The sequence below is a fragment of the Gambusia affinis genome, linkage group LG09 (assembly GCF_019740435.1).
Source record: "Gambusia affinis linkage group LG09, SWU_Gaff_1.0, whole genome shotgun sequence".
Lineage (NCBI taxonomy): Eukaryota > Metazoa > Chordata > Actinopteri > Cyprinodontiformes > Poeciliidae > Gambusia > Gambusia affinis.
The window spans coordinates 17,048,233-17,064,515 of NC_057876.1; the positions used below are offsets into that span (position 1 = coordinate 17,048,233).

Consider the following 16,283-nt stretch of genomic DNA (forward strand, 5'->3'; position numbering starts at 1 on the left):
TTGCTGTTTGACAGTCTCATTACCTACCGACAGCTCAATATCAGGGTATTACGATTTTCTTCAGAAACGTTTATTATTGGCAAACACTTCTTATCCAACTTATTTGCTAATGCTGCTCCCTAGTCATTATGATTAATGGAAGATATGTCTTGAACTTCCTTCATCTACTCTATTGTCCTTTAATTTGTAGAAATGCATTTTTAAAAAATCCACTTTTATTGGACCCATTAGCAGTTTAACCAGGTTAAATTAAAATACCACAAGTTCATCGTAACCTGTCCAAAAACCTGTAAAATTGCCCTAATTTTTTTGTGTTAAGTCAGTAAGTCAAAAACATAGTGGATAAAATATTACAAGGAAAATACTGAACATTAAAGTTAACATTTTACATATAGTCCCCTTAGGGGGCTTCGTAGATAGTTGCCCCGTCTGAAACAAATAAGTTATCCAGACCTAGAAAGCAGTGACATAAAAAACAAAAACAAAGATTACTAGGAAGAAATCAGACTTGTTATTTTTCACATTTGGTCAAGTTTATTTTCACTTGGTCTCATCTGTTTGAGTACATCAGACAACTTTGACAGCTGAAGTGCGATCATTAACTTCCATTTTCACCAATTCAAGCCATTAGCAAAAAACGATGCAGAGGTAACATTTATGCTCTAGAAAACAGAAGCTTGCAGAACCTTCCCTCCTGCAGGTCAGACAATTGAGCTCGATGGCAGATTGAGGCATATTCTGGGTTGATGTTTCAACCCAGAGTTCAGATAGCTTTAAATGGACAACTGTTTAGGTGATCTAATGATAAAAATCCAAATGAAGATTTCAACTAATACCTAGGAAACACATAAAAATCTAATTTCTTAAGGGCTCACCCTTCTGTAAGTGCATTAAAAACAAGATACAAAGGGAAGAAAAATGGCTCAAAAGAGAAAACACATTGTCAGAATCATCCACAGTCAGTGGTTCACTCCCCAGTTTAAAACCCAAACTGCGATTAAGAAAATTACTTCAAAATAGAAGCAACAAGAAGAAATTTCTATTTAGGACTGAGAAACTCCATGACAGACTGGAAGAAAATGATTTGCCGAGGACTGCTAAACAAACACGTCTTTGCGGTGTTGAAAACAGTTACAAAAAAAAACATGATAAAGGATTTGAGTCATAAAGGAGACGGTTGTTAAACTGTCCCTCAACTTTTAAATTCGCACGAGGAAAGAAGGCTGAGCTCTTACCTGATTCAACTTTGCCTTTAAGAGGAACGATAGATTTCTTCATATTCAGGAAAGAATCAGCAGTAAGTGGGAGTGTATGATGAGAATGTTGACCTCCATTATAAACACCAAACCCTTTACAGTGATGCGTTTCTTATGAGGCAGACAGTGAGCTAAACCAAGAGGAAGCAAAAAAAAGTCCCAATTTAATTTACCGACCCACTCTGTTTCTTTCCTGAAAAACAAACACATTCTCCTATCTAGTAGTAATTTTTTAATCGATGCCATCAGGTCTTACAGTCTGACAGAACACAAAGAGGAAAAGGCAGAGTTCAGTGTCAACGAACTGTTAATGTGGATGGAAAGTGTGATCTGTGTGCAGTTACTCTGATGTCCTGCTCTAGTTAGTCTGGAGTATTAATGGAGTCTGTCTATTCTCTAATCTCCTCCTGTTTCAGTCTAGTTTGCTCGTTTTCTGTTTTCGTCTTCTGTCTCTGGGGGTCACTGCAGGGTCACGGTCCAGTCTGCCCCCGCGTTCATGCCGGGCTTGCGGATTGTTAACACAGACATGGAGGCGTCGAAATCAAACTCCAGCTGGTTCTCGCCATCTGCAAAAAGGAAAAGTATTCACATCCTCTGAAAAGTTTTGGGGGGATCTGACGTGCCATAGAACGATGTTGATGAACTGATTTAGGTCAACTCCGGCTCAAAGATCATGATATGAAGCTATTGGGGCAACATGGTTACACATAAAGAGTTTGTTTCCTGATCAATTGGAAATTACAACAAGAAACCTTAGGAACTGAAGATTTATTAGTCTGAACTTGTTTTTGTTAGGACAGAAAGGACAAGAATTGATGCTTCAAATGATCTTATTTTAAAGTTTTGATAAAGACAAGCTGGTCATAAGCAAATATTGAAATAACTGCATGATAAACTAAAACAGGGGTGGACACTCCTGGTCCTCGAGGGCCGGTCTCCTGCAACTTTTACTTCAACACAAATAAAATAATGATGTCATTAGCAGGACTCTGGAGAACCTGACTGCACTTTGGGAGGTGATTCAGCTGTTGGATTCAGGCGTGTTGGACCAGGGAGACGTCTAAGAGTTGCAGGACTCCGGCCCTCCAGGACCAGGAGTGCCCACCCCTGAACTAAAACAAGCTCGATAATTTCCACTGTGATGATCCATATTTTTTTAAAGGGCATTTTTGTTTACAGATGCTTCATAATCCCTTTAATTTTGCTCTTGATTGTGTATGGTTTTTATCTGTCACCTTTGGTTGTTTTATTGTTATTTGGGATATTTAAAATGTCTTACAGTTCCAGTGGGTGGTCCTCTGCACAAAATTAACGTTTATTAGATTTTTAGGGGGCGAACTAAAATGTTTATTTTAGTGTCCTGTATCATGTGACAAAGAGCATAAATCACTCACCAGCAGTTTTAAGAGTAACCATGCTGGGTTTACTGGCTCCCAGTATGATGATGCGTTCCACCCAAGATTTGGTTGTAAACTGGGCGTTTGGTTCAAGGTCACTGTGGAGAAGACAGAGAAACAAATTCATCTTCAAACATGAGGAGTAACCATTAGAGAAGTAGATAAATCTGCACTTTTATCATCCTGAGTTTCATTCTTTAGTATCAAGATCTGAGCTGGAAGAACAGGGAAGAGAGAAACGCTGAGATGATGCAACGCACATAGAGGAGAGGACGCCGTTGGCGAAGGAAAACTTCCTGTGGATCAACTCTTTCTTCTCATAGTTAAAGGTGTGGCCGTCATCTATGTACAGCTCTCCTTCTGCTGTTCTCTGTTGAACAACAGCAGAGCTTTGATTAGGACGATCCAGCAGACTCAGCAGAATCTCGTAGCTGCTCTTACGACGGCGCAAAGTTTCTTCACCTGATTATCAAGGGCCACATACAGAGTGTACGGGTCGTTCTCCATGCAGGTGGAGGACCTGCGGACTCGGAGCTTCCTGGGAATGATGGAGCCGCCGCGCTGGAACACCGGGATCTAGAAAGAAAGCACAAAAATCCGGCTAAATCAGTGAACTTGTGACAGAATACAGCAGAGGTTACGGAAAATGAGACGCCATTAAAATCCATTTTAACTGTATATAAAATTTTTGTGACAGCTTACGGAGCTCATGGTGACAGGAATGTAAAGGTTTTGGCCGCCGTTGTGCTTCTGGAAGGTGTGGATGTCAAACCAGACCTGAGGACAGACACGCAGGGTGAAGCATCACCTCCTGAACTTAAAAACCATCACAACGTGCTGCAGAGCGAGTCTGTCACCTCGTGTTTCCCCGGCAGGTAAGCAGTGACGCCTCTGGCTCCCTCTTCAGTTACAGGATGCACCAACAGGTCTCGGCCTGCAGCAGAAACCAACAAACAGGAGAAAAGTTATGAAGGCTTTATTATCCAAAAATACTGATTTCATGAGTGAAAGAACTATAAGCTACACAGCGAGTCATTTTATTGGTAAAGACGAAATTTAAACCTGCACTGTGGAACATATTTGGCCACAAGATGGCAGCAGAAACAAGTTATTAATTTTCCTTTCATCTTCTAAGCTGAAAATAAGTTAGACAATCACAAAGTGAAGCATCTGCAAACATCTGTTCTCCTGTCATAAGGAAGTTCAACTTGTAAGCTAAACTTCTACCTTAAAGAAGTAAATGTAATTAGTATCCATCTTCCATAGTTTGTTTTCTTCCGTGTGGAAACTTTCAAATGTTCTTTTATTATCATTAGAAAACCAAGATGGCGATCAGAATGAAACATTTTTCAGTCTGACCAGCCTTGATCGAGACCGACCATTTAGAAGATCAAAAACTTGATTTTTTTTGTTGTGTAGTGTGAATTATTCCTGGACTTATTTTCCGTTTATGCTACAAGAGTAATGACTGCAGTTTTGATGACTTGATGCTATTTGTGCAACATTAATTGTATGCATTACTGAATTATTCAGCAGGTTTGTGATTAATGTAAAACATAATTCATTTAATCCGCTAATGTACGAGTCAAAGTTTGGAACATTACTGGTAACTATACTGAACATTTTGCTGACCTTATACAGTCACTTATATAATTTTCCACTGGAATATTTTTGGCAAAGACTTGACTAAAGGTTAAGAAAAAAAAAAACTTAACTTTTGAACAACTTCCACACTTAGACTTTGGGAATGATATATTTATAGTTTTGTCTGTAATTAAATAAAATTTATTTATTTATTCATTCATTGAATTTTGGCAATTTTACATCAAGTTTACCTCGTATAACCAATCTAAAGCAGGAAAACCTCACAGGATCAGTAATGATCATTATTGCTTTGCTGTCTAGCAACAGCAAGGCAATAATAGCAGCAATGTAGGAGAGGGAGTGTTTCTACTCTACTTCAAAAATCCCTGAATCAAGATAAACTAGAGAGAGAAAACGGTTGTAGGGTAGAATTAGTTTGTAATTAGATTCATGAAATAATCTGATGAAACTCTTCATACTCATTACAGAAAGAGATTTGTGTTTCGTGCCTCACCGAGCAGAAACTCATCATCCAAAGCAAAAGTAGCAGGATCCTGGGGATACTCCACCCAAAGTGGCCTGCAACAGACACGAGGAAATCAGATTATTATTTACCTGAAACACAAAGCTTTTCTATGCAGTGGAACAAGCATCTTTCTTGTTTTAAGAAAAATACCAAATTTGGAATAATATTGCAGCCAATAGCTTTGATATACATCTCCTCAATTGTTTAGATTAAAGTTTCAAACTAAAAATCTTCCTGTTGAACAATAATTGCATCATGTTACAAATGAACACCTCATTCCTCTGAGGATCTGCAACACACACGAGAAGGAAAAACCTTTCCCTGTCCTCACCTCATGACGGGTTCTCCAGTGTGATATGCGAGGTAGAACAGCTGGTACCAGTAAGGCAAGAACGTGTAGCGCTGGCGAATGGCTTCGCGGATCAGAGCCGTGTTTTCTGGACCAAACAGCCAGGGCTCGCGGCGCGGCGTGTCCAGGTGGGCGTGGGCCCGGAAGAAGGGCTGGTAAGCTCCCGTCTGGTACCAACGCACCAGCAGCTCGGTGCTCGGAGACTTAAAGAACCCGCCGACATCAGCTGTAGAATAAAAACAGTCCTTGACTAATCCCACAGTGGGGAAATTCACTTGAATAGAAAAATACCTAAAAACAATATGAACTGTATATGAATAAAGTACCTACAGCTAAAATTAAAACTAAATAGAAACCTGAAATCTGAGAGACTTTTAAACACAGAACATGTTTTGTATGATCATTGCATAACTTTACATTTAGTCTAGGAAACTGACTTTTCAATCCAAAGGGTTTGATTAGAAACTGATCTTCAAGGAGCTTTTTGTCAAACCAGATCTCTTTTCGTGTTAAAACACAAATTCATTCATTTTAATAGAGTCTGAACAGCAGGCAGCATAATTCCAGCCAACATAACTGAAAAATAACTGCCGCCTCATTACTGGGGGAACTTCTGCCATCACTATGGCAACAGAACAGACCTGTTTCCATAGCGACATTACCAAACACTGCAGGGTGTTGAGTTGGATTATTTCCACAGTGCTGATAAGAATCATTATTTTCTTCAACCAAGGCAGGTTTCTGTAATTATTAATGAGGTAAATATAAAACTTCAACAACTTTATGCTTTATTTTTTGTAAATTACATAAACTATAAAAATAACATGAATATACTTTGTTGGTCCCCAAAGGGAAATTGCTTATTTGTTGACAAGCTACTCATTCAAATATATATTAGAAAATATAAATAAAATCATAAGGGATATAAAATTAACAATACAAGTAATTTAAATAAGTTCCAAAAAATTCAATAATAAATTTTTTAAAAAATGTAATAGCAGAAATTTTCTTAATAAGCCAAATAGAACCATCAACCTAAGCTGCGTGTTTGTTTATGAACTCACCACCACAGAAAGAGATTCCCACCAGGCCCAGACTCAGACACATGGGGATAGAGATCTTCAGGTGGTCCCACTCTGCAGCATTGTCTCCAGTCCACACAGCGCCTGCATGCAAAACAACGCATTCTGCATATAAAAAGGCTTCCCTAATGTTATATCTTTTATCTTTTAACAGATGTTGAGTCGACGTTAGCGGGTAATCTGGAGGTAAAGGTGCTGATGGCCTCACCGTAGCGCTGGGAACCAGCAAAGAAAGCTCTGGTGAGGACAAACGGCCTCTCGACTCCTCCGGACCTCTCGACCAAACCCTCTGCTGTGGCCCTGTGCTGCAGGCCAGAAAAACAGAGAATTTCATCACTATTTTACATTTCCTACCAGCTAATTTCTAGCAAAAAGCAGACATACGAAATCTAGCTGCAATAGATCACTCTTTCCATATTTAGTTAGAATCCAAATAGACAGAAGAGTGGCCTAAAAATCACAGTGTGACTCTGCTTAAACTCACTGACCACATAAAGGCCGTATAAGTTGTGAACGTCGCGGTGCTCCCAGGATTCGTGCATTGCGTCTTTGTGCATGGTGACCTCCGGCCCGTTGAACACGGACGGCTCATTCATGTCATTCCACGTATACAAGTTCTCCATGGAGCCCTGCAGAGCGGACACACTCCGTTTAATCTAAACTACGACACAAAACAACCTAAAAACTGTGGAAAAAATTGCAATGAATTCAAAGGTGGTAATCATGTCTGAGACTCCAATGTAAGCAAAGAGGAAATGTTGTGAATGTTTCCAAAGTTGAATTAGGTGCCAACATTTAATAAGGCACAGCTTCTAATTGAGCCTCGTTTTCTAGCTTTACTCTGCACAGCTGAAGGGTTCATATTATTTACAACAATACAAACCTCCACATGAGCTACTCACCTCATACTGATCGTAAGCAAACTGGCTGGCCCACCAGGCCCTCATGTCAGGACGGGTGAAGTCTGGATAACCTGCATTCCCTGTTTATTCATCAGCAGTGAAGGAAAACAGATGAGAAGATGAACAAAAAAAATCTAGCTTTAATCTCTAGATAAAAAATAAAACCATGCCAAAGTTGTAGGAGTCTTACCAGGCCAGCACCAGCCTTCGTAGTCGCCGCCATCTTTATTCTTCACATAGAAACCCCGAGAGCGGATCTCGTTGTGGATCTTGTAGTTTGTGTCTACTTTAATGTGAGGGTCGACGATCGCAACCATCTGGAAGGAATCAAATGTGCTGAGATTCAAGCCAACAGAGTTTAAAATCTACTTGAGGCAACTATAAAGCTGCATAAAAGATTTAATCATGTTTTCATTTCAGAGCTCTCCACTTTTCCAGACTCGGATTTCCATGTTTTCAACAATTTTTAGAATATTCTGGATATTTAAGTGCAAAACTTTTATCTTAAATCCACAAATCAGGGAAATGGAGCAACATGGTAAAGAGATATTCTGCTCCTTTTTAATAGAATCTGGACAAAATTGAATAAAACAGAATATACAAAACACCTAGATCAACCCACAGATTTTTTTAAGTACAGTTTCATCTTTAATAGCTCCAGTTTATTTGTAGAAGCTTAAAATAGAGGTTTAAATAGCTTGAACCACAGATTTGATGTAACAGACGATTTCAAGTCTGGAAAACCTTTTGTTCATTTCTGAATGATTTGGCTTCACAATGGAACTAGGCAATAAATCTATTACAATGCTAAATAAATTTAAATTACTACATTAATCAATTATAGCCCTTCTTTTTTATGAATCTCTGTTTTGTTAAAACAGAGAATTATCCATATGGATAAATATTCATATTTGGAAAAGGATAAAAACCAAACTCCAGATTGAATAAGAACTCGAGAGGGTCTTAATAAACAAACATACAGATTTGGTCAGCTGTACCTTGCGTTTCTTGTCCAGGAGACCCTGCAGCATCTCCTTTGGTGATGCAAACTTGTGAGGATCCCAGGTGAAGTAGCGCTTCCCGTCTGTGTGCTCGATATCGAGCCAAATGAAGTCGTAGGGAATGTCGTGCTCGTCGAAGCCGGCGTCCACCGAGCGCACGTCTTCCTGGTCGTTGTAGTTCCAGCGGCACTGGTGATATCCCAGTGAGGCCAGAGGGGGGAATGCCTGAGTGCCTGAGCAGCAGAAGGACCAAAGAGGTCAGAGACAAGATGATTTCTGCCATTTAGTTGCAGATGTTTTCAACTAGTTAATTTCCTCATTTGCAAATCAACAATTCTAAGAGTCGCCATGTAAAATCTACTCAGAAGGAGCCAAAGGGTAACATGAAACCAAGGAAATTAAAGCTTATCTCTAATTTCATGTTCTTTCTCACCTGTTAGAGAAGCGTACTGAGAGAAGACGTCTCTGGGAGTCGGTCCCAGCATGAGGAAGACATCTATGATTCCACTTTCTGAGATCCAACGAACATCCGTCTGTGGCGTCTCACTGGAGCCCTGAACGAAATCCAGCATTTTGCCAAACACCGTCTGGAGAGAGAAACAAAATGGGATTTGAAAACAAAGAAATTCCCCAGACACATTTCAAAATCCTCAAGGCTTTAAGGGGAAACCAGGAAGTGAACGCTGCTGGTTAAACTCTGGACAGGGAGAACAGACTTTACCTTTCCTGCTGTGTTTGAACTTATATCCACCCAGGTTTCTGCAGCGTTGAGCCAGAAGATGCCCATAGTACGCTGAGCGTTGTGTGCCAACATCACTGGGACTGCCCCATACAGGGCCATCGGGTTATACAGTTCATACTGGAAAACATCCAGGTTATACAGCCGATACGGATCCCCACTACTGAAAACAAAACCAGAGGGATTCATATGTTATTTCTGCGTTTGAGGCTTAGATAGATGAAACCTGCAGCTGAGACTCACTCTGTCGTTTTAAGCTTGAGAGTGTCTGCGTGTTCTGGGATGCCGTAGACGTGCTCCACGCCCGGCAATGAAAAGTCTAAACTAACGGCAGAAGGACCTGAGGAGAGAGACGACGGGTAAAACATTTCAACTTTCATCCTTTCTCATACAAATACCTTCAGCTAAAGCTAAAAACTGCATGCTGTACCGCTCGGTTTGCTGTCTGTGTGCGATTTAAACGTCTCTTCCCACATCCCGTCTTCTACTTTCTCTTCCTCTTCTTTTGCAGTCTGGTAGTCAAAAGACAAAAATATTCATGGAGGAACAGAAACCATGACATAAAACCAGAAGAGCCAAACAATGAATCTCCAAATACCTCGGCCGGGTTCGCCGGATCCGTCCCCTCTTTGTTCTCAGCCTCCGGGTCAGCCTGACTGCTTGGAGCGAAGGATGGACAGAAAAGAAAGAGCGTCACTTTGGCCACCGTCTCATGAGATAATTATAATAAACTGAGATAATTAAACTACAGTTAAAGGTAAAGAAAACAACATGGAACAGGGTGCAGGATTAATGATTGTCCCCTCACTGCAGAGACGACTAAATAAAACTACAAAACAGAGTGATCTAGCTTTAATTACAAATATGGACTGAACAACTCCCTGCCTTGTGGCTACTTCAGGTTTGGTATGGAAAGACCAGAGATCAACACGTTGCAGCATACACCACCTTAAAACCCCCCAAATAGAACCGAGAAGATTCAAAAACACCAAACGTTTAACACTTAGAAGCAGCTCAAAAAAAAAAAAAAAAGAAAAAAAAGAAAGAAAGATCCTTGAGCTGCACAAGTGTGTGACGTTAGCAGCAAACATGCAGTGGGCAGCCGACCCGACCTGTTAATGTCCAGAGGAAGCGATTTAAAATGATCTTGAATTAATGCAAAACTGCAATCAGAAGTAGAACCACAAAGAGAGATGTTGCTGACGGGAGCTGATCAGCGAAGCCTGAGGGGACAGACGGCATGTGGGCTCAGACAGACATTCAGTACGGGAACTTGATGAGTATTTATAACACTTTAACTTGGAGACAGAGCAACACAGAGTCGTCATTAGCACTAGCTACAGAACAGAGGTTTCAAAGGTAAAAGAATTTGACAACTATTCCACAAAACTGGTCTTTCTGGAGAAGAGTCAAGAATAAAACAAGTGTTAAAGGCAAACTTTTCCAATTCACGACATAGGAGAGAGCACATACATAAAGGTTTATGGCTTATACTCAAAAAGTTGGTGTGAAAACTAAAACCGCACGGCTCCCTGAATGCACCACAGGGATGCTTTTCTTCAGAAGGAGGTTGATAAAAAAAATACTAGAGCTACAACTAGGAATTGTTTTATTAATCGATCATTCTATTGGTTATTCTGATGATTAATCAAATTTTAAAAATGGGTACAATCTACAGAACCTTTTCAATACATTAGATGTACATGAATATATGCAAATATACAAATAATACAATTCTTTTAATTAAGAAAAGAAGCATTTTACTGCCTAAAATCAGCATTCCTGGAGTAAACGTTCGATCGTTTGTAGCAAAGTATTCGTCTGCAGCTAAAAAACATCCACATGTGAAAAGTTTCTGCTCAAACATCAATACAATGACAAAATACTGTAATGAACCATTCAGTGGAAACACACAATTAGAGACTTGAGAAGTCTTCAGGCTGCAGTGGAGGTTAACAAAGCTAAATATGGCAAAGTATCAGAGTGTCCCAGTCAAAGCCCAGACTTAAATCGTCTGGAAATCTGTGGCAATACTTGAAAACTGTTGTTTACATTGTCGCCCTCCATCCAATCTGACTGAGCTTGATCAGTTTTATGAAGAGAAAATCAGTCTCTAGATGTATGAAGCTAGTGGACACAAACTAAAAGACTCGACTGCAATCACAACAAAAGCTGGTTCTATAAAGTAACGGTGCTGCATACTAATACATGCCACACTTTTCAGATCTAAAAACTTATTCAAACACATAAATTACTTTACTTCTACTTTATGATTTACTATAGGCCACTCTGTGGTGTTCGTCAGATAAATTCCCAATAAAATAGTTTGTGGTTGTAATGTGAGAAAGTTTAAGAGTTATTAATACTCAAATGTACATCTTCAACCCTTTACTTGCCACGTGTTGTAAATCAAGCAGTTAAAAGATTTGATGTGACGATGGATGAGTTAATGGTTTTAAAAAAAATCAAAAGTGAAAGTTTAAATCAAACCCAGAGCTAAAATTTAACCCTGCAGCTTTTTCTAATGATCAGATTGATTTTTGAAGGATCTGAATGTCAGGATGACTCAGTTTTAAAACTACATCCAAACACCTCCATGCACACAGTCACCCACACCCTAACCTACAGTCACATTAATTTCAGGGTAAATAAACTTGGTGTGATGGGAGACTCTATGTCTTATGTAACTACGGGCAGCAAAGGTACAAGGAACAGAATACACATTAAGGCTCTTTACCTAGAGAATACCCTCTTGATATTATCCCACACGCTAGCCACTGTGCTAGTTACTTTATAGGAGAAACTAGGATGATAGGGAGAAAAGGACAGAACAACGAGTCAGAGACAGCACTGAAAAAACAAACCATATCATGGGAACAGAAACTGAATTTATCCACCGAGTGACGATGTGGATTATATATTATAAAAAAAAGAGAGAGACGGGGCTTTGTGTGTGTGTGTGGGTGGGTGTGTGTGTGTGTGTGTGTGGACTCTCACGTGTCCTTGCGCATCCTCAGGTGCTCAAAACCCAGCAGGCCTCGCGAGTTCAGGGACATCAGGACGTCGCGTCCCTCCACGATGTCGAGCCTGAAGGGCCTGGCGCTGACGATGACCCGCTGGGACTCCGCTCCCAGAGACAGCACCACCCCGTTCTCGTCCTGGGACAGGAGAGACAGACTGGGACAGAGGGAAAACTTCAATTAGGGGACGAGTATTCTGAATTAGTGGCAATAAACTTTCAACTCTCAGACTAAAAACGAATCCGCCAAGGCAGGAGGGAAATATCACGAGATACTCACGGCTCGGTCGACGGCTCCCTGATGAGCACGTCTGGGACTTCATAGCGAGGCTTCAGAGGCTTCAGCTCGTTAATCTTCACCCTCGTTATGTTTCCCTGGAGACGGTAGAGCTCGAGCAGAAGACGCACCTGAAAGCAGAGATCAGCAGATTTCTCTTCAACACCGCAGCAACATCGCTGATTGGACTGAGCCAGAAACACAAGGAACTCCCTCCAATCTGCAGCTTCAACTTTTGCCATAGAAAGCATTTCATGCAGTCTGTCTGCATGGAGGACAAACTGCAGCTCTGATGATAGCAAGTCACACTTCATACAGCTGAAAGGTCATTCTTGATGTTTCTGTGGAGGAATGTTGCCTTGAGGCAGATTTGACCTACACAATGATGTGCTTTTAATCTACTAAAATCATATTTCCACATGTGTGATGTTTAATTTCTTGGAACAAACTTTTATTTAGTCTCTGCAGAAATACAGCCTTCCTTTCGTATTGTGAACAACAGACTGCTAGTATATTTTAACAAGCCTCTGGTGGTGTAAAAAGAGAAGCACAGCCGCAGTGACGTCTACGGTCTTAAGTAATAAAATGATTTAGTCATAATCAAATTATAAAAGGATTCTAATTTGTATGCAAAAAACATCCACCAGATTCCACACAGCCACAAAATATTGATCAAACAAAGATTAAGGCAAAAGAAAAAGTGTAAAGGTTGTGCAGAAAAACTAAACATGCTCCAAGATTCTGCAATCAGGTCAAAATTTAAGAACAATAATCAAACAAATCTGTGACTGATTTTGTATCACTATGATGCCTTAATTTCATTCATTCTTGTCTCACTTTTAGTTAAGCATTTAGGCATAATTCACAGCTGCTTCAATTAATTGTGTTTATAATATTCAGAGTTTTGCCCATTCAAATCGTTTATTCAAATCGTTTCATCTAATCTTCCTGTTATTTTTAAGCGTCCAATCACGCCACATACAGGATAGTAGTAATAAAGTTTTGTTGTCTTATCTTTTCCTGACTATTGCAACATGTTGGGTCTTGTATTTACACCCTGTTACAGATTTACTAGAATACTTAGAAAAGTACTTTTCATTACCACAACTATAATAGCTCAACACCCATGAAAATTGTGATTCAATATGGTGAGGCATCAGATTAGATTAACTAGTGCTCTGCAATGACTAGTCAAGTTTTAAAGCAGAATTAATCAAATAAATAATTTTTCCAAGCAGATGAAATTTGCTGTATATATGCTGTCTGTAACAAAGCCTGTCAGTTACTATGGAGCCTCTCCTGCATTTCTACGATGCCAAAGCGACTAGTCAAAGTCGACTTTCATCACTTTAAAAATAGGTATGTATTAGTTATATTTTACAGAGCTCATATATGCTCAAATATATGCCCACCTTTATTATGTTGCGCATACTTGTGCATTTTATGAATCTAAAACAAAAAGATGTGCAAGTCAATAACTGGAAACCATTACTTAATGGTTTGAATGGAAAGAAGTGGGAGTCTTGGAAATTACAGCTGATGTTAAATCCATCTTTGTGTGAAAGTTACTGTTTCGATAATGTTTAGCCTTTACTGTCGGGTAAATATTAACCCTTTGTTTCAGGCAGGCAAACATCACCATGTTTAACTAAAAACACAAAATTTAAATACTGTAAAATATAAGTTATTTTATCTGATTCTTAAAATAGAAAAGTTTTAGATCCGTTTTTATCTTTCAAACCCTTAATGTAATGTACCCAAGTGATCATCCGACTTCAATCTACCTTGTTATTGTCATTGATGAGCTGCAGGGTGAGTCTGGTGTTGGTCAGCTCCATGGTTTCCAGCAGGGCCCGATAAGGGGACTCACCAGGCTTCATCGCTCGCTGCCGCCTGGCACAAGGTAAAAACGGGGATCAGTCAAAAATCAGCCATGTGCTTTTCATTTGAAAATATGCCTTTCATTAAATGCATCACTTTTTCATGTTCCACTTACTTGCAGAAAGCACTTTGGTCGCAGGTCTTGAAGTTTCCCTTGTCCACAGCCCAGGACCCACTGAGGCACACGGCCAGCCAGAGCAACAAGACAGGCCCCATCCTACGGAGGAAAACCCAACAGCACATCTCCAGTTCATGACCTCTGGTTTGATTGAGCAATAGCCAAATAATTACCCGAGGGGACGCTCTACCAGCCTGAGGAGGAACTGCTAAACCATACACCTGAACTTTGAGCTCGTCGTGGTTATAAAATATGCCCTAAAATCAATTTAGTTAAATCTTTACCATTTAAATCCTGGAACCACACATTTTATATTTAAATAAAACAGTACTAAACACTGCTTTTTGAATTTTAAAAGGGCAAAACTACATCGAACGCGTCTCTTTATTCCTGTCAAATCTTACCGATGCAAATTAACGTGTTTCGACTATTGCCAAGAACGTAGTAGCTAACACAGCGGCTAACGACTGCAAAAATTAATCTGCGCCCATATTAATTTAAAAAATAACACGGTACATAGAGGTTAAACAAAATAACCGCAACACTATACGACTCTTTGGTTAAGGAATACATGAGTGGCAACAGTACGAGTATGAATAAGCTGCTCTGTAAATCAGAACACTCTCATGCTAACCTTGCTAACATCCTGCCGAGCCGCTAATTCAATTGAAACGGAGATGGAGACTTTTCCACTAGTATCGGGCTCCTTCACGGCGTCCAAACCTTTAAGGACTTCTGCAATTACTAAATTCAACACAAAACTTATAACCCCTGCCAGCAAGCTAAGAAAAACCGAATGAAGTCGGTGAAAAATAAACGATAAAAGAGGGGAACAGCTCCGTCTTTACCTCTCAGTGAAGGTGGCCATCTCGATTCGGGTTCCGTTTGCTCCGCCCCCTTTCACTCTGCAACAAAGATCGTTTAAAAAGGAAGATTCTCAGCAACTGGCCTACAAATGAGTGCTAAATTTTTAATCCAACACTAAACCTAGAGAAGGAGGATTAACATAAAAGTCAGTCGTTTAGATATGCGAACAATGTTTAATGGAGCAGACATGGGAACTTCTTGGGAATATTTACCCTCTTATGGTCGGACACGTCACCTCCAAGATCCACTCAGTGAAGCGCACACATTCATCCCGGATTTGTCACGGTGGATTTATTTCAGGCTATTGTAGTGCTTAATATAAACTCTGCCTGTTGACTGCAAGAGCAACCTGGAGTTCTTAGATCCTTAATATAAATTAAAAAGTGTAACATTACCTGTAAAACCGATATTTAAATCAACCTGAACTTTTTTTTATACTTTATTCTGTTTATATTTTTTCCAAAATTAATTCATTGTTGTAGGTCATTATCCAAGGTTCTTCAGCAGTGTTGCAGATGGTTGTGGCCAAGAAGGATCTCCCGTACTAGTCTGTATTACAGCTAATATGAACAAGTTTCTGACTGAAAACACTCTGTTGTTGGAACGCTGTCTTATGGAGAAGATGAGACTGCTTGTTCATTTTATTTATTTTATGGAAAGTCCTTTGCACAATTATCTCCACAATAGTCCCAAGGACAGAACCAGTCTCCTTCAGCAGCTTGATTACAGAAAGTATGCAACATGCAACTGAATCTCATTAAAGTTGTATTACTACATGTCCTTTGACATTAAAATGGATGAATGTAGCCTTATCTCGAAAACCTTAAGGCCATTTGAAAAATTCAATCAAAATCAGTTTGAAAACTAAATAAAGGTGAACCCCAAGTTCAGTTCTTAGCACAGATCTTTGTTATGTAATTGATTGTACTGTTTTATATTTGTGTACTGGTTTTTTGATGACAATTGGTTTTATGTTGTTGGTAAAGACATTGCTTCTGTTATCTCGTATTTAGAATCCACTGAATTGAATTGAATAGAAATAAAATACTTTTTCTGCCCAGCAGAGTCTATAATGCTCAATAGAACCCCTTCAAAAACAAACAAAACTTTTATAAAATTGTATCAGGACTCCAGGCAGCGCAACTCATCTGAAATAATTTAAAAACCCAACAGCTCAATGCATAAAAGGCCTCAAGTACTGGTGTAATCATCCACTTTGGGGATAAGTAAACCTCATTCCTAATGGTAGAAGGATGCACAAGATCTTTACAGACAGATGTTGCTC

At 39.6% G+C, this 16,283-nt stretch overlaps 1 protein-coding gene and 1 long non-coding RNA gene across 5 annotated transcripts; one reads left to right on the forward strand and one right to left on the reverse strand.

Moving 5' to 3' along the window:
* Nucleotides 1–511: 511 nt before the first annotated feature.
* On the reverse strand, nt 512–15,051 carry ganabb (glucosidase II alpha subunit b). 4 transcript variants are annotated; one of them, XM_044126968.1, is made up of 25 exons: nt 14,980–15,051; nt 14,129–14,230; nt 13,917–14,025; nt 12,136–12,263; nt 11,834–12,013; nt 11,574–11,639; nt 9,435–9,492; nt 9,267–9,348; nt 9,080–9,176; nt 8,819–8,999; nt 8,531–8,684; nt 8,095–8,330; nt 7,287–7,413; nt 7,097–7,176; nt 6,683–6,823; nt 6,403–6,499; nt 6,177–6,278; nt 5,095–5,338; nt 4,752–4,816; nt 3,511–3,587; nt 3,356–3,430; nt 3,116–3,229; nt 2,914–3,023; nt 2,651–2,751; nt 512–1,822 (listed from the first exon to the last, which is right to left on the reverse strand). In XM_044126968.1, exons 1-25 carry the CDS (start codon nt 14,997–14,999, stop codon nt 1,716–1,718), a joined length of 2,853 nt encoding a protein of 950 aa, XP_043982903.1. In that variant the 5' UTR covers nt 15,000–15,051; the 3' UTR covers nt 512–1,715. The 4 variants fall into 4 exon arrangements, with proteins under 4 accessions (XP_043982903.1, XP_043982904.1, XP_043982905.1 ...); XM_044126969.1 differs by lacking the exon at nt 14,980–15,051 and adding an exon at nt 14,766–14,940; XM_044126970.1 differs by lacking the exon at nt 11,574–11,639.
* On the forward strand, nt 5,351–8,200 carry LOC122836959. Its single transcript, XR_006371671.1, has 3 exons — nt 5,351–5,870; nt 6,349–6,434; nt 8,113–8,200. It is a non-coding gene; the product is annotated as an uncharacterized LOC122836959 (long non-coding RNA).
* Nucleotides 15,052–16,283: the final 1,232 nt, after the last annotated feature.